The following is an 18,395-nucleotide window of genomic DNA, read 5'->3' as shown; positions in this document are numbered from 1 at the left end:
TTTGTTTCTTTTCTTCTTCAAATTTTGAAATGCAGCAGAGCTGGGAATGCATGTGAAGCTGATGTTTCTGAGGATATATTTAACTCTTATAGATCTGGTTGTACCGGTGGTGCCAGAAAAGGCAATGAATGCCAAAAATGTGACCAAGAGGTTTGGAATGTACTTCAGTCCTGAGGATCTAACGCCGAAGATGTAACCGGTAATAATGAAGCGCAGGTACAGTTTTGTCATAGATTGTACAGTGCTAAATTTTCATCCTCCTCCTCCACCAGGTTGAGGGAAAGAAGACACCCTCTGTCACTTACAGTTAAGATGGGTTATTATTAATTAACCAGGATTACAGGGTTTAAGTCTCATAAATTGATCAATGTTTAATCAGCTGTCGAAACACAGTGATGTTACAGTCGATCATCTTTCCCCATAATCCTTTCTTTCTTTCTTTGGTTGCCAGAAGCGGCGATTTGATGATAAGAGTGGGATTCTGATGTAGGCCTAACTTACAAAAGAGTTATCTATTAGATCGTTAAAATCGAACCCTAGATAAGATGAAATGGAACTCATTCCTGAAAACACCTTATTTATAAGGAACTACATTACATAAGATCTTCTAATTCACAATATGCACTACTGTTCTTTTTTCTTCCTCTTTTTTTTTTTTTTTTAAGAAATGTAGCTTATAAAAATGCGTTATTTCTTATTAATTATAAATGTAATATCTTCATTCGCAAATTGATAATCTGATACACTGATGTATTTTTTTTCATGTAGTGTGTGTGGTGTATCTGATAAATGAAAACCACTGTTTAAGCATATCAAGGTAGACATTTATGACACTTTATTTGGACAAACACACATATACTCATTCATGATTTTGAACACAAAACCCATTGGCATCCTGTACATGCACATTCCAGCTGAGCTGTTAGAATGCTGCCTGAAATGAGTCCACTCCCTTAAAACATGTTATTCACTCTGTTTGTGACTCCCATGTCACTCCCATACACAGTACAAGCCCTAGACAGACAACCAGTGCAAAACCTTTCTTAAATAAACGTATCAACATTTAACATTACCTGTCGGATTACACTAAAACATTGCATGAATCCTTTTTTGCTCTGCAAAAAAGCTATAAAATCAGTGAAATAAACAATATTATTACAAATCTAAAACTGATCCATTACCCAAATATGTTAATGGTATCACTATTCTCGATATTTCCATGAAAATAGAACGGCTGAAATATCGGGTTAACAAATGGGAAATTAGCTTAAATGACATCTCTGCTTCACTGTGTGTCTTATACGTTCACCTTTTAAGACTCTCACCCATCATGCATATTATTTACATTATATCTCCCTTCCAATGAAGTCCTCGTGAAGATCTGTTTGGTTGATCACATCTCATTTGTTAGATTGGTTTCATGGCACTGCTGAATCCTCGATGCCCCTGGCAAAGAGACGCACCAGCTGGCCATGAACTCTGTGGAAAGGAAACATTCAAATGAAAAGATGCAACATTTTTGGTTTCAAAGTCCAAAACATTGTATCGATATATATCACAATATAGTTATTTTTGCAAAATTTTTGATACCATAGAAATTTCATAATTCTTGTCACCAGTGTCGATATAAAAAAATAATTAAGATTAAGAAACTAATTACAAGCAATAGGACAAAAAAGAAAAGTAGTACAAATAAAAAAATAAAGTCTACATACATTCTATAAAGTAATTATATAATATATATAAAACACTGCATATTCTTCACTGTGTAAATTAAATATAGATTTATTCTTATTAAAGTTACAAAAGTGATTTAGTGAAGACTGCTGTCACTTTAAGACCTGCCCGGATCCAATAAACTGTACACATGTTTTTTTTCTCCCTTAAATTAAATTACTGCGTTTACGAGGATACTTGCAAAGATGAGCATTTTGACTCATACAAGTGTGTGTATTTCACGGTTCAAATCCTGTAAAGTGTCAAAAATAACTCATACTCCCGTTCAATACTCCTGCGCTCTATGAGCACCGTGTTAATGTGTACTGTCTCTCTGACAGTATACTGTATGCATATAGCAAAATGAGTTTGATTTTATTGCTGATTGCATTTAAACGGCATAACATAACTTGTGCTTAAAACGCGTGCAAACCATAAGCTTTCATGAGCACGTATAGCACAGCAGCATCATGTGAGCATGCAACTGTGATAGAAACGACAGTGGAAAATCTCTACCGGTTGACAAAATTCTACCGATATTTCTAAACCCCATTTGTCTGTATTTTAAAATAGACTGCATTTAATTTTCAGCAGCCATTACTCAAGTCTTCAGTGTCACGTGATTTTTGATCTTTAATTTGATGTTCAATTCTTATTTACTTTTATTACTATTTGCGTGTTAGCTTTGCTTCTCCAATGAAATAGCTCGGACTTGCTCAACAGACTGATCTTAATAATACCTGCATGAGATCTCGGTGTGAGGCAGAAGTTCTCCATCACAGTTCCACACTGATATCGAGCGAGGTTTAGCACAGCAAGGCCCACACACGAAGCCTCGTCTCTTTACTCTACTCGTTGTCACATTTCCTCTCTCCTTCCTCGCTGAAAAACGCTGCTGTGAGTGACCTGCAGTGTTACCACCGCTCAGTTTCTCCGGATCCTCCAGTACTCTCTCAGCGGAGGTCTGTATTTCTCGATCACCCTCCTCATACTCCTCTTCTTCTTCTCCAGGGGGTAGAGAAAACCGAACAGCCTTGACACGATGAACTTCAACAAAGGGCAGGTCAAACTGAAAGTACGGAAGTTTGTTTTTCCGACTGATTTAACTTGTAGCAGGGAGTTTGTGTTCTTGAATGTCATCTGGTTTTACCTGATCCTGTGTGTTTGTGTGCCTGTGAAGATACGTGAGAAAGCCCAGAGGGTTCGTTTCTCGCACCAGGATGAGGTCTGCTGTCCCGTCGGCCAAGTGAGCGGACGGCGAAAGACCCTTTGGGCTCCTTGGACATGAGCTTGAAATACAGGTGAGAGAGATACACTTGAACCTGCCTTCAACAGTCACCCACTCACCTGAGATAAAAACAGTAATAAAAGGTTCAAGATCCTAAAATCATAGGCTACATCAGAACTGCATAATGTCTTTGTACTGTAGGTCAACCCAAGCACACTTTGGTGCTTGCATGACAACGGTTAAATACAGTCGTACAACATATGAAGCCCACAGAGACACACAGCACAGTGTGATCTCAGTAATAGGTCTCTAATGAGATGACACAGACCATCATTATACAAACAGGCGGCAGATGGTCTTACCCTCTAACTCACTGCTGTACTGGCTCACAGTAGTGCTGTAGAGGGAACTGGAGCTGTCAAAGTGGGGGAACAGCCTCTCTTTGCTCTCTGAACATACTCTGCACCTGCAGTTACACACGCAAACATGCTTTTAAACATTTGCTGGAGCTGTAAAAACCAAGCGGTTGTGTAAAAGTCATGGGTATCAGTGAAGACAGCCGTTCTCAATATCTGGCGGATGCAAGACCCCACAAAGTGTGCAATTTAAATCCTGCCATCTTTGCTTATGGGCATGTAATTCCACATACAACGTTAAAAAAATAAAAATAAATAAAAGATAAACAAATTAGTATAAAACACGAGTTCATTAAAAATGCAAATAAACAAATGTAATATATTTTATAACTGAATTTACATTTGCTTCGATTTTGAATGTATTATTTAATTATTTTTACATAAATTTTCGTTATTAATTAATATTTACATTTAGTCATTTAGCAGACACTTATCCAAAGGGACTTACAAATGAGGACAATGGAAGCAATCAAAAACACAAAAAGAGCAATGATGTATAAGTGCTATAACAAGTCTCAGTTAGCTTAAACGCAGTACACATACCAAGGGCTTATAAATAACATAATAAATAAAAATAAAAACAGATAGAATAGAGAAAGAATAGAGCAAGCTAATGTTAGAGGTCTTTTTTTTTTGATAATTGTATAATGAAAAGAAAATAGAATACAAAAAGATTAGAAAGGTAGATTATTTTTTTTTTAGAATAGAATTAGAATAGTGAGTTTTAAAGTTAGTGGGTCAAATAAATATGACTATTATTATTGCTCCTACAATTTATTAAATAAATGTAAAACATAACTAATGTCATAATTCTATAGGCTATTTTACAGACATTAGGCACACTTGTGAGTGTTAAGAAAGTATAAATAAAATGTGTTTAACAATTTATAAAAAATTATAAATAAAAATGTATTCATATATTAAATATATATTCAAAATCTCAAGTTTACCTCAATTCGTGACTTGCTGTTTCTTTGAAATGTACAGAGTGAAAATTATTTCACTGTATTAAACTGTAAAAATAATTTCACTGTTATATATGCAAATAAAATGTTTCTAATGTGATTTCCAAGTAAAAAGACGAATGCAAATCTTTACCCTGAGAGGCAGCGAGTGTTGTCCCTTGGGCTGGAGATATGGGAATCAGCAGGGAGATATTGCACTAGTCCCGGATAACTCCTGTTACACAAATACACCATACAACCTACCAGCAAAGCAAACAGACATGGCAATATGAGCAGAGATGGGACTGAGGTCTCTTTCTCCTCTCACAATTATGATTATATGTATTAAGGTAAGTAATAAGCGTTGACCTACATATCACTATTCAGTCAAAACTATATTTGCATATAGTATATACTTTATTGTATTTACCTGAATAATCATATCTGAGAGGGCCCATCCAGCGGTGCCTCTCGCTCTCTGCCAAAACATCTCCATAAAAACCATAGCCCACCATAGAGACTGAATAATGCACCAGCGTTGACTGATAATGGACAGAACACACATCCAGAGGCTGAGAGTCTCCTGGTGAGTTAAAAAAGGAAAAAGATCGAGTTATATAGTCTAGTCTTGACCGACATTTTACAGTTTAAAACGGAAGATGATGTGCAGATTACCAATGATGATGTGCAGCGTCGATGTCACAGGGTCATTTATGCCTACGGTAGTGAAACACACACAATCTGTCGAGCCTGTGGAGAAGAGTAAACACAGGGAGGTAAACTAACGCTCCTCTCACTAACGAAACCGTGCATCCGTGATATAAACAGACCACAGTCGCCACAGTCACAGAGCTATGCAGAAGTTCACCTGCTGGAATAATGCCAATGTGGAGGTCACACGGCCGCAGCATTGCAGTCGGGTCGTGTTCTGAAATTCCCGCCTCCTGCTGGGTTCGTCCAATCACACCGTGCAGCAGCTCGCTGAACATGCCGTCTCCACCCACGCATATGACTCTGAATGGGGAAAAAGATTGGCTTAAAATACACAAGATCTTTTAATAACCTTCCTAAAACCTAAATATGGAGTATCATGAGCAGACTTGATCGAAATATAGACGCATATTTCTATGATTGCTTTGCAGGTATTTATGCAACACTTCTGTTTTAACAACAGAATACAGAGGACAGGGCGCATTAGACAAGAATTATTACAATGACACCGTTGTTACCATACATTCTTGAATCTTTATTCATAAGGAATGGCCACTGAGAAATCTCTTACCCATCAAACCCTGTTAAGTCTTTCTTCAGGATGTAATCTCTGGCCTGATTTGCTCGTTCAGTCACTAAAAACAAGAGACAGCCCCCAGTTTTATTTCAAATTGCTCTATATCTGTGTTTAATGTGGTTATATAATGTGAAACCTAGTTTTTCTTCATCTTTTGAAATAAGAAAGCTCTAATTCTATGTACGATTTTATTTTATTTTTACACAAAACCATTTCAGAAATTGTAGTTATTAAATTACATTACTCTTTTGAAAAAGCAAGTTGCTTTATGTATGAATTTCCAGTAAACAAAATTTTATTTAATTAGTTACATTAAATGACTCCTACAATTGTTGACAAATGAACTTTTATTTCATACTTAAAAAAAACAAACAAATTATGATAAAATAATAATCATAAATATTTTTTCAAGAATAATAATTAAACTAATAATTAAAATTAATTAATTGTTAAATTAAATGCTAGGGATATATATAATACTGTGCCCTTGTATGTTTAACACACACACACACACACACATGCGCATATATTTAAATTAAACAAATACCACACCATTCAAAATAGAGAGAAATAAATAATATATATATTCTGAGGGTGCAAAAAAAATCTAAATATTGAGAAAATCACCTTTGAAGTTCTCCAAATGAAATGGAACATGATTTTTACTTAATATCCTAATGACTTTTGGCATAAAAGAAAAATCTAAATAATCAATTGATATAGCATAAATATAATATTCAAATATTGTCAAATTTTAAATGTATTTATTTTTTATTAAATTAATTAATTTTAACTGAGCCCTCTTCCAAAGTCTTGATAAAGATCTCCGGATGTTATTTGAGAACCGTACTACCTGACGTGCACGGCGTATCAGAGACCAAGCGAGGGGACACTTGATAACTGCTCAGTAACTGAACGGCACAGATAGAGTCTCAGTATCTCACCCACAACATGAGAGCTGATGCCAGCCAGCTCGAACAGAGGGGCCACTAGAGAGTGAAAGATCTGTTTCCCCCTCTTCTTCCCTCCGAAAGGATTAATGAACACCAACAACCTGTGAGGACGCGAGGGACCTGATAATGAAGGGAGGGTCGTTAATGAGTCGTTAGAGAGTCATTAGAGATTAAGGGTGTTATTTTTCTCTTTACATACTGTGGGTTTTGAGTGCGGTTCGGAGTTGAGTGATCCATTGATCCCGGACATCCCGGCTTGGACAGCAGAACTGGGTCCTGCCTAGACTCCTCGGTGCTCCAATACCGTTTCCTTTGCTGCCGCGCTTCACATAGAATACTTTTTTTTTGAAGAAAAAGACAAAAACATGTTTAGTCTAACATCACTGTATTTGACCCCTATGCAAAAAAAAAAATATTCCCTTTCAGAAACGTACGTGTAAAGTCAAGGTCAGTGTCTTCTACTTTCTTCTGGGGTTGGATCTCGACTTGGCCCTCCTTCACCCCAATCACCTCTGACACTGGCACTGAAACTAAGAACAGCAGACAGACACTTTACACTCTTGAATAAGTGATATACCCGTTTCTCATTTTCTCAAGAAACATTCCACCATTCCTACTCAGGCCTTTTTTTCTGCAGACGTCTTTTATGTTCAAGGCATTGTCAAACCTGGCTGGTGCTGTTCAGTTTGTTTTAAGAATACAGACAAAGATGAATTCCCAGTAAGGAATAAATTTTTTTCCCATTCATCAGCAGAGAGTGGAGCAATATTCTATTGAATCCAATCCAACTCTGTCTCTGGATTATGTTGCCACATGCCCACATCTATATTGTAATGCAAATAAATTAAATAAAAATAGAAATATAGATATATAGATATATATATATAGCGCACACAGTATGACTACTCTTTTTCTATAGGCTATTTCTCGTCAATAATTAAACTAATAATAATGACATTACACTCAGCATCAAATCATTATATGGTGGTTAGTCATCTTCATATACGTGACTGATGTGTCAAAGGTACAGTCAGTATGTTTTTGATCATAGGTTTTTGTTTATATTTAATGTCTCTTCATCCAATTACTAATTATTAACAGCTAATTATTCTAATATTATAATCAATGTTTTTTTTGTTATTTATTAACAGTAAATGCTGTTGACTTGGGCTCTTATATTATTAAACATATTTTGTTATTAATATCAGTACCTCACTCCATTACATATAAAGGTCGTCTCTCTCTCTCTATTTTTTTTTTTTTTTTTGAAAGACAGTTTCATCTAAGTGTGTAAATCATTTTTATATTTTTTTGCACTTGTGTTTCAATACCAGTAATTATCAGCTAATTATTTTACTTTTTTTTTTTTTTACTTATTAAAAATAAAAGCTGCTGACTTGGGCTTATAATATTAAACATTACTCTTAATGATATAAGTAACACAGTCCATTAAGCACAGCTGGTCATGTGATGTCAACATGGCAGCGCCCAATAGGGGGCGACCTACTTATACTGTAGATACATTTTTATTTTATTTTTTAAAGACTTGAGTTTTTATCACATGCGAGTAAACATAATTTTTATATTTCTCAAAAGTGCTATTCATTACGTTTATAATGATCAAAAAATGACCAAGTGCGCCTTTAATTGAATATTAATTCAATGCATTTAAATGATTTCATGTTACTCCTCTCCATATAATCGTCACGTAAAGCAAATAACATTCACAGCCAACAATTAATACCTCAGTCAGTATAGGATCTTTCTTTACCATGTAATGTTGTCATACACCCTTAGCAAACCAACTATATGATCTTGAGTACACGAATTAGCTTTTTAACCGAATATGAAATGTAGAAACAAGATATAAACCAAATATTTCTACCAGCTATCTGATTTTCATAACAAACAACTGTCTTTAAACTTAGTGAGCTGCCTAAAGCATTTAGATCGCATCTGTATTAAGGGCCTCAGGTGTGTTTAGAAAGATCATGAATGTCGTAACGTTACTTGTTTTCTTCTCCCGGTTCCTCTTGTCGATCTCAGTCCAGCTGAAGTACCATCCGCTTAGGAAAGCCCTGTACCGCTTATTACCGATCCACAGACTCGACTCGACCCTCACCGAATCTATCTCCATCATCGTCTATCTTTTACATCCATTTACCTAAACTTCATGGTCCCACACGCATTCAGCGGTATATTTATTCATGCAAGAATTTCGAAGTTGGTCAAGACGTCTTACATTTGAAGCGAACAAATATGAGCATAGACGTTGCTTAAAAATATTCTCCGAGACCGAGGGTAATAATTAAGTTTAGGTGAGGTAGGTTCCGATGCGTTAACCTGGCTCCGTCTTCTTTGTTGTGTGCTTTACCCATTTGACTGTTTGTTACAGGTTTTGTATAAAACAGGTTCACTTCACTGTGAGGCTGCGCACCTGTCCTGGAAATTTGCATACGCAGCTCTGATTGGATAAACGTGTGTGAGTATGTAATGAGTAACCGTAATTCATTTACTTATTCAGAAGCGCTCTTTTATACTCTTAATTTAAACTTTATAAAATAGAACATTTAATTTACGCTGTCTGGTGTTATTTATCAATTATGTTTTATGAATGGGAACTTTTTAATGCAGTAATAGCTAAATAGTCTAATGCGTGAAATGGAGGTCCAAGATAGTGAAATAAACACAAACACTAAATAGATTCTTTTGAAATAGCCTATTTATGATGTGTGGATAGAAAAAGAATCCCTGTATATCCTGCTGTATATACGACAAAAAGTATATTTATGTAAGCTTGTCGTTCTGAGACCTTGTATTTACTGTCAACATGCAGTTTGTGTCTATCTGGAATGACTAGATGACATGACGGTTGAAATGTGTTATGAAGTTTCTTTTCTTTTTTTCTTTTTTTGTTGTAGGATACAATAGTCTGAACACATATAATAAGAACATCAGATGTCAAAAGACAAGTGCCAGGCTTGCTTGACGACACTAAGCACACCTTACTCGTCTTTGGTCTATTTTTGAGTTTCTTCTCTTCCTTTATATAAACCAGGAAAGTTGACTTTCCTGAAAGGCTGCTTAACCCGCCTGCTTGCAAAAGTTCCCTAAAGACTGTATCTCCAAACAGAAATTAAACAGTCTTCAAATCGTGAAAGTTTTTTTTAAACTGTCTTCACGTGCTATGTTGGTATAAAAAAAGTTGCTTGCATCCTTAGTCACTATGAATGCTTTTATAATATAATGACATGCCATAATGAATATTTAAATAGAATGCAATGGAAATAACACAATAAGACACAATAAGACGTATACTCTTCCAAAAGGAAAAAATATACTCTTCCAAAAGGAACAACGTTTTAGCATTTTCCAGTCTTGTTTTTTTTAATGTTCTGGTGACTAGTACGTTGTATTCCAGAACATTTACTTATAACTTCCAGCAGGTGGAGACAACGGTTCAGATATTCCATGCATATGCACTGCTCATAAACAAATACACCTGATTTTGGTTTTGAGACACTCGTTATGAAAAATACAATTATTCACTGTTTTACTTTTATGTCTTCTCAGATTATTTTCCGATATTCATGTGTTCATTCCAGGCATAATTTTCCCTCCCAAGCTCTCATTTTGGCAATTTAGCTGGGAGGACTCAAAGAAAGTTAATCCAAAAGGAATGTAGCATGAATTATTTAATTCCAGTCAGCTACATAGTCAGATTTAACAATCTGACATCCATTTCGTGTCGCAAGCAACCTGCATCTGTATTTTCACAGATACAGTGATGCATCTTGGCTGCTTTCTCAATAATCATTCTCTACAGTCTTGTTTTGGAGTTGCTAGAGGAAATCCAGCTGGGCAGATGCAGTCTAAATTAAAAACAGCTGCTCTAAAAACTCACCGCAAGACAGAGGCATACTTTGTCCCCGTTATGGATGTGACTGGGCATGTAAACAGATCATGTGCAGATGTCCTTGTGATATTGTTTGGAGAAAATTCAGAATGGCTAAACAGAAAGAAATTAAAGAAGTGATCAGGGAAGTGTTTATTGTATGTGGTTAAACTTGTTTTGAGGTAAGGTTAGTCCACTACTGGATCTAATGATATAGGTACGTTTTATAGACTTAGCCTATGTGGTCATAAAGCAACATTGTAACATATATGTCCACATGCTTCCTGATCCATTTGTTTGGGTACGTTTGTAATATAGCCAAAGATAGGCAGTCACCATCACTGGTGGTTTCACAGTTTTATAGATGCATAATTAGCTCTTTCTTTCAGTAAAAGGAGGTCAGTATTAATTTCTGCTAGCTGTGCCAGGATTATATTAGATCTTAAAGGCTTTGCTGAAGAGTCTGCCAAGAGAAATGTGAAAATATGTAAACTGAACAAAAATGATGTAACTCAAGTTTACATTTTTTGACAGAGACAAGTATTTTTGGGCCAAACCATAAAATATCCAGCTGTAAATAATCAACATTGACATCTTCAGCAGAGAGTTAAGCATCATATGTTTTGCGTCATTAGGTGGTGCTACTGCCACAAAGTGATTTAACCCAGAGCACATTTATTTGAACAGCAAACAATAGAAAGCTCACGAACAAGCGTCATAATCAAATGTGATAACTTTTAACTTTGGAATAATGTCGATTTACAAAACAACCATACTTTCAGAAAACAAATATTGCAAAATAATAATAATAATAATTACCAGAGTACTGTAATTGTCATTAGAATTTGTAAACATTTTCTAATAATCACCTTTATTAATGTTTGTTTCGGCATCTTTCAAAATCCAACTGAAGTGACTTTGCAAATATGATTAATAGATGTAGAGCTGTAAATTCGGGTTTGCTTTTTAAATAATATTTCAAAGTGAGATGCTGTCTGATTAATTGACATTGGTGTTGTTTTAAAATATGATGTCAAATAACTGTATTCATCCTGGGTGTAACAAGCATGAACTGGCAAAGGTGAAGGGTTTTATTAAATATTTAGCTTATTTTTATAATAAAAAATTACACAACAGGCATTGCAGATTAATGGTTATTTCATCTATTTTTTAAATTAACTTATTTGCATTTTTTAGACATTTTGTAAAGTCACAGTACAAGACATATGTTGTGTATTTTCATGTAAAAGAGAGAAGTAGCCTCATGTAGAAGAGGCGTATAGTCCAGCTTTAAGATCCCGCTCCCGGAATTCCATTCCGCTTTTTACACCAATCGCTAGTAAGCTGTCTCAAATCCTAGTGAGCTGCCTATCTAGAAAACATATTTGGGCGACATACTTCTGTGCATCGTACATCCTACGTTTCGAGTGGCTTTTCGCCTCTGCTGAGCAGCCCTCAAATATGCTGTCCAGGCAACTCACTATGATTTGAGACACGGCCATCGTCAACAGTTAAACATCATCGCACTGAAGTGATCCGCTAAGGCAGTGCATACTGAACTTTCTGCTGCCCATAGGAAAGTGGGACCAACAGAACAAAACGGATACAGTGTTGCCAACTTAGCGGATTTGTCGCTAGATTTAGCGACTTTTCAAACCCCCATAGCGACTTTTTTCCAAAAAAGCGACTAGCGACAAATCTAGCGACTTTTTTTTGACAGACCTTATTTATTCTCTGAGACTCTCCAGTACTGCCGAACGAGCACAAGCGCTCGCGCTCTCCCCCCCCCCCCCCCCCCACCCCCCCCCCCCCCCCCCCCCCCCCCCCCCCACAGGCAGCGCGCGCACACGCATCTCTATCTGCCCTGTTCAGCGAGCAGAGAGGAGCAGCACTTTCAGTTAAAAAAAGATATTCTGTTGCTTCAAACTCTATTTTACATACAAGTACAGTCGAAATCACAGTTCAACCATTGTCTTAATCTTATGTGTATGTTATTTCATAGTCGTGAATAGGATTTTAGTGCACAGATTAACATCTTTGAGAGCTGGTATGTAGTCTTAATGGACCGCGTTTCAGTCATTATAATATTAATTCCGTTGTCTGACAACAGAAACATTAAAATATAATAATAAAAAACGTTTTATTGAGAATTTTTGCAGCATTAAAATTCAGTACATGAGCACAGAAAGGGCGAGATAATATGACGCACCTACGTCATGAATATGGTAATTACCATATGACGTCATCTAGCGACATTTAGCGACTTTTCAGGCAGGGTTTAGCTACTTTCCATTGAAAGAAGTTGGCAACACTGAACGGATATTCACAAGTCAACCATCAGTTTCCCTTCGTGTTATCTCTCACAAGGACTCAACAGCAGACGGATTTCTTTCTTCTTCGGTAAATGAAGTCCCACCAAGTGTGGGACGGAGAAGCGACGGCGGCCTTGCTGTAGAAGAAACGCTTCAAACTTTTGCGAATATAATTCTCAGTGGCTTCAAGTGACGGACTTTGATTTTCCCAGCGGCGTGTTTGGAGTCGTGCAGGGTTGGCAGAAATGGGAACGAGAATACGTGCCCATAAACTCACTCTTTTTATCCTCCCTTTGATGTTTACTTCGCATCTGTTTAATGTAAGTGATTCATTTGTATTTTTATACACTTTTGATATCACAATTCCTTGCCATTTTGTATCGGGTAACTATATCAATGGAAATTCATGCACAAAGTTACTTTGCAAAACTTTGCGTCGTTATTTAATCAATTTTCACTTCTTTTTCACTTTTTTTTTTGCATCGTTTAGTAAATCGCGTATTGTATGTGAACGTTGTGTTGCGTAGCATTGATCTCGCACGCATAACTAAAGCTCGACTCAAGTGTTCCATGTGTGTTCTAGTCCTGGTCTAATTTTAACCATAGAAACGAGCTATTCATAGTTGGTCTCACTGGCGTCTTGCATGCCTGTATACTTGATTAACTTTATTTCTTTGACACTCATTGATTTGGAGCACTTTCATTCCACACCTACTTATAAAAATGCATGGCTTCCTAATTTAAACCCCTATTATTGATGTTGTATACATTGTATACATCCTGCAAGATACTGCTGCTGATACTGTAATGTCATATTGCATATCCTATAATGCACATTAATATATTTCATATATGTGTTATGTAATAGTTGCATAGTCATATATATATATATATATATATATATATATATATATATATATATATAATATATTTGTTGTTTATTATAGTTGCAAGTGAAACAGGAAGCGGGTTATCTTGATTAGATTATGAGTGGCATAAACTAATTCTGTGATTGCTTCCGTTTTCTGCGCTGCATTTTTCTCCTATGCTTTTTATAAATCACATAAAAGCACAACTTCTGGAAAGACTTGCTTATTGACCCTCAATGTTTGTGTAAGGTACTTGTAAAGAAATTGACAACCTTGTGAAAACTGTCTTTGAATTCTTGCTTTATTCTGACATTGTGTTACAGCAACAGTTTGATAAAGTAAATGGTGATTAAAATAAACAGTGTCTCAATGAGGCAAAGCAGCCAATCTAATGAGTAAGTATGAAAGTTAATGTGAAAAACAAATACCTACATCTCATCTTTCTTGGTACCTGTAATACTGTACTATTTCCAGCTTGCTGGTAGATTCATTTGAACTTTATTGCACATGTAGGTGGAGAGTTACTGACTGGAATTGATCCGTTGGAATAGCATGTGAAATTACTTTAACACCACAAAGTGGAAAGTAAATCAGCTTTTGTAATACTGCACTATTTTGCTTAAAGTTGAACTATACACTAAGCTATTGTCGATCGGTTCCTTGTAAAGCATATCAAATTTACTTTCACTGATCGTAAACTACTATAAACCACCTTTTTTTAGGGGAGAGATTCTAAGTAGGCTGTACAGTCATTTACCCCCTCCTTTACTTTTTGGAGTTAGTTTAACTAGTTAGCTCAAATTAGTGGTGCCTTGGAAAGCCTTTGATGTTGAAATTCTTCAAACATCCTCTGCATCACATGCTAACGGAAAGTCCTGTCATGTATAACTCGGGATTCTTTAAATCGGCTTGTGTTCATCCTGCATATCATGTATAATCCCTCTCTTATCATTCAGACACTAGTGAACATGAGCCTCTCTTAGTTTACTGATGTATGGCAGGGGCCCAATCGCCTTTGGTAATTTGAGATCTTTGCTGCTTTGTCCCAGGAACCACTGAGTCAATTGCAATATAATTGAATTAAATGGAAGCAGTGCCATGTGTTTTTTCCATTACAAGCCTGCCTAAGATTTGACAAAGAGTTCATTTCATTCAGTTGAACACTTAGGGCTTCAGTTGCCACCGGCATCCCTGGTGTCCTACTGGAATTTCAGGGTCATAAGTATCAATCAGCATTGACAAAACCCCAATAAAAGCACTTTATTACCTTTTAGTTTACTGACGCAATCAAGTGCTCCCTCCCTGCTGTTAACTGTCAATGACATGGTAATTGAGAGGCGATTCTTTCCTATTTATTGACACATGTAATTTTTGGGTTAAACTGGATTCTTGTGAGGTCATTGAAGTATTGTGTGATGATAAAGAAGGGTTGCAAGTGGGTTTACGCCCACTGTCCTTTTGCTTTTAGGTTGTTTGACTTTTATTTGAAATGAAAAAAAAAAAGTAGGAAACTCTTTTGAGAGGTGTAGACCTGCAGTTGTCGATTAACAAAGTTTCAGTTCACTTAAGAAAATAGTTTTTTTGTTAGTTGGGATTGGTTTTTATCATAAATTGGACTTATACCAATCATTTAAAGGAATAGTAGGAATTCTGTCATAATTAACATGTTATTTCTAACGTGTATGATGTTTCTCTTTTGAGGAACAAAAAAGAAGATATTTTGAAAAATGTTTCCTTGTTTTATTTTTTCAATACAATGACAGTCAATGTGGTCTAGTGTTATTTTTGGACCTTACTGAGTTTGATGATATGGACAAAAACTGTTCTTCTTAATCCTTTTGTTTATTAAAATCACATGAGGGTGAATAAATGATGACAGAACTTTTATTTTTCTCTGGATCATCTCTTTAAAAGTAGGTCGTTTGTTATTATTAGCTCTGTTTTTGACTCTACAAAGCCTTTTAAGTGTTGGAGCTTTGTCCCATGATATCTAGCGTTACGACATGCTATTTTATTTTGAGATGTCTCTCTGAATAAACAGTCACAAGTGTACCCTGACTTCATCTGGGGTGGATTTTAAGGTAGGTCTGGATTCCTGTGGGTATATTGGGTTTACTGCTCCAGACCGTAGTTACAAGCACATTTCTGTTGTGTCTTTCACCATCTTGGCCTCCCTTGTATGCCCACATTTACTGTATCTTATGCAATATCTAGATATAGTCCAGCCATCCTGGTCAATTTAACACCCACGTGGTCTTCCAAGTAAGCGAAGAGGAATCTAGCGCACAGTGCTGGGATAACTGGGCCCATGTTCAATGAGATTTTGAGGACAGGAGATTATTAATGGTCTCAGTGTGCTTTTTTATGTATCTTGTTTGTGAGCTGTATGGCAACCTAATATGGTCTGTTACATCCAGCAAATGCTAGGTACTTGAATTTATTGCAGAAAAAAAGTATACTATGCTATTCAAAATAAATGTTCTCAAGTGAGGTATGCACAACGAAGCCATAGAAGAACCATTCTGGATTCCCCAAACGTGAAGACTTCTTAAAAGAACCATTTTACTCTTTATTGTGAAGAACAGTTTAATAACCAGAAGATTAATATACTTTGAATACTCTTGTTCTACTATAAAGAGTCTTTTGCGCAATGTTAAGTTCCATGGATATTAAAAGGTTTGTCATGGAACTATTGGTGCCAATAAAGAACCTCTATTTTTTAGGAGTGTAGTGTAATCCAAGACCTCTTATACAGGTGCTGGTCATATAATTAGAATATCATCAAAAAGTTTATTTATTTCACTAATTCCATTCAAAAAGTGAAACTTGTATATTACATTCATTCATAATTTTTTTTTAATTTATTTTCATTTTGATGATTATAACTGGCAACTAAGGAAAATCCCAAATTCAGTATCTCAGAAAATTAGAATATTACTTAAGACCAATACAAAGAAAGGATTTTTAGAAATCTTGGTCAACTGAAAAGTATGAACATGTACAGCACTCAATACTTAGTTATCTCTATTGCTTGGACATTTTTCCTACCACATCTTTTCCTTCCCTTAGCCTCTCTATTAATGTGCTTGGACAATGAGCTCTGTGAACAGCCAGTCTCTTTTGCAATGACCTTTTGTGTCTTGCACTCCTTGTGCAAGGAGTCAATGGTCATCTTTTGAGCCCCTTTCACACTACGATTCCAGCAAATACATGGGTAAAGTGTTCCGGCAATTGTTCCCGGGTCACTAGATTTTGCACTTTCACACTGCCAGTGATTACCCGGGATATGTGCGTGCTTTCACACACAACCTGTAAAGATCCTGTAACGACACGTGACATCAGGGCATGACATGTAATGTACGAGTCGAAAACGTTAGGTACGTTATACTTTCACTGTAGCTGGTGAATGATCTCAACGTCAGAACGGAAAGTGAGGAGCTAACTGATCTCTGCTTCATTACAGTTTGCAAACTTTTTTTGTTGCGAATGTTGATCTGCCTTCAAAACAGCCGGTAAAAGAGTCGCATGATAACGTGCATCATCACCACGACACGGCATTAGATCTGGCTTTTGTTCACACAGCGTTCTTCCCGGGACTGAACCCGGCAACGTTACTAGGTCCCCGATGATTGTGTAGCCTACAGAACTAGACTGAGAGACCATTTGAAGGCCTTTGCAGGTGTTTTGAGTTAATTAGCTGATTAGAGTGTGGCACCAGGTGTCTTCGATATTGAACCTTTTCACCGATACTAAATTTGGGATTTTTCTTAGTTGTCAGTTATAATCATCAAAATTAAAAGAAATAAACATTTGAAATATATCAGTCTGTGTGTAATGATTGAATATAATATACAACTTTCACTTATTTGAATGGAATTAATGAAATAAACTTATGATATTCTAATTAGATGACCAGCACCTGTATATAACTCTTGGATTACATTTCTGTGCATTTGGCAGAGAATGATTAATGTTGCATTTAATTGATCCAGTTTTTCAGTGAATGCACTCTTTGGGAATCAAACCCATAACCTTGTGGTTGCTGGTTTCAATTCTTTACTTTCTGAGTTTAAGGCAAACATGAAAGGTAAAATCTTTAACAACAAACAAACAAAAAAAAGATGTACAGAATGAAGTCGCTTATTTATCTTTTCTTTTTCAGTGATCCGTTACTCTTGGATGTATCGTATGTCACATTATGGGAAAAAAAATGTAAATTTTCAATCTTAGTTTGGTATAGATCATCTTTTGGCTCTTGTTGTAAATGCTGTGGGTTTTTTTATCGATCTTGCTGGATGTAAACGTATTGGCACATGTGGAAAACAGCCTGCTGCTGTTATTTGCTGTTGTGAACTGTGACTGTGGTTTGCATTGAGTTCAAAGTGGTAACTTAGAACTGCATATTTAAGTGCTGATGTATTGACTTGACTTTTGGAAATACCGCCTTACAGTATTGTTTTGTATTTTACTTTATAATACATGCTTCATTTTGAAATGTACACACAAAATGTTGGTCTTTTGAATACAGTTTGCAGAGGATTGTTTCCACCCGTATTTGTGATCGTACACACATCAATTCGTCCCTCTGATACGCTTCATCTGCCGGTAACCTGTGGTACATCACTGTTGGAATCTTCATCTTTTATTTGCGAGCTGTCTGTGATAGAGCAGTAGGCAGACTCCAAAAACAGCTGCAGCTCAGCTGGTAATTGTAACCCTTGCAAGTGCAGACATGAGTGTTCATACTCATTGTGCCGCTTGATGCTTCATAAGA

At 36.2% G+C, this 18,395-nt stretch overlaps 2 protein-coding genes across 29 annotated transcripts in view; one reads left to right on the top strand and one right to left on the bottom strand.

Moving 5' to 3' along the window:
- Window positions 1-812: 812 nt before the first annotated feature.
- On the bottom strand, window positions 813-8,977 carry LOC128011089 (ceramide kinase). 2 transcript variants are annotated; one of them, XM_052593167.1, is made up of 13 exons: window positions 8,556-8,976; window positions 6,980-7,075; window positions 6,745-6,882; window positions 6,537-6,665; window positions 5,587-5,650; window positions 5,173-5,318; window positions 4,980-5,054; window positions 4,735-4,887; window positions 4,459-4,564; window positions 3,307-3,410; window positions 2,867-3,063; window positions 2,457-2,785; window positions 813-1,479 (listed from the first exon to the last, which is right to left on the bottom strand). In XM_052593167.1, exons 1-13 carry the CDS (start codon window positions 8,683-8,685, stop codon window positions 1,419-1,421), a joined length of 1,728 nt encoding a protein of 575 aa, XP_052449127.1. In that variant the 5' UTR covers window positions 8,686-8,976; the 3' UTR covers window positions 813-1,418. The 2 variants fall into 2 exon arrangements, with proteins under 2 accessions (XP_052449127.1, XP_052449128.1); XM_052593168.1 differs by lacking the exon at window positions 813-1,479 and having other exon boundaries at window positions 2,494-2,785; window positions 2,867-3,005; window positions 8,556-8,977.
- Window positions 8,978-12,736: 3,759 nt separating this feature from the next.
- Window positions 12,737-18,395, top strand: part of hspg2 (heparan sulfate proteoglycan 2) — a 102,837-nt gene continuing 97,178 nt past the window's right edge. For all 27 annotated transcript variants that reach the window (XM_052595025.1, XM_052595016.1, XM_052595038.1 and 24 more), the window contains exon 1: window positions 12,737-13,072. In XM_052595025.1, coding sequence (XP_052450985.1) covers window positions 12,998-13,072 — 75 coding nt within the window. In that variant the 5' untranslated portion in view covers window positions 12,737-12,997. The remainder of the gene's footprint in view (window positions 13,073-18,395) is intronic.

The sequence above is a fragment of the Carassius gibelio genome, chromosome B23 (genome assembly GCF_023724105.1).
Source record: "Carassius gibelio isolate Cgi1373 ecotype wild population from Czech Republic chromosome B23, carGib1.2-hapl.c, whole genome shotgun sequence".
Taxonomy (NCBI): domain Eukaryota; kingdom Metazoa; phylum Chordata; class Actinopteri; order Cypriniformes; family Cyprinidae; genus Carassius; species Carassius gibelio.
This window is presented reverse-complemented; position numbering and strand designations above follow the sequence as displayed.

Bases quoted from the DNA above. Each gene is read 5' to 3' on its own strand.
- LOC128011089 (XM_052593167.1), bottom strand. From the start codon at position 8,685: ATGATGGAGATAGATTCGGTGAGGGTCGAGTCGAGTCTGTGGATCGGT. The intron at 6,666-6,744 runs GTATGTAAAGAG...CTTCATTATCAG, and splicing joins AACCGCACTCAAAACCCACA to GTCCCTCGCGTCCTCACAGG. The intron at 2,786-2,866 runs GTAAAACCAGAT...CCGTACTTTCAG, and splicing joins ACACAAACACACAGGATCAG to TTTGACCTGCCCTTTGTTGA.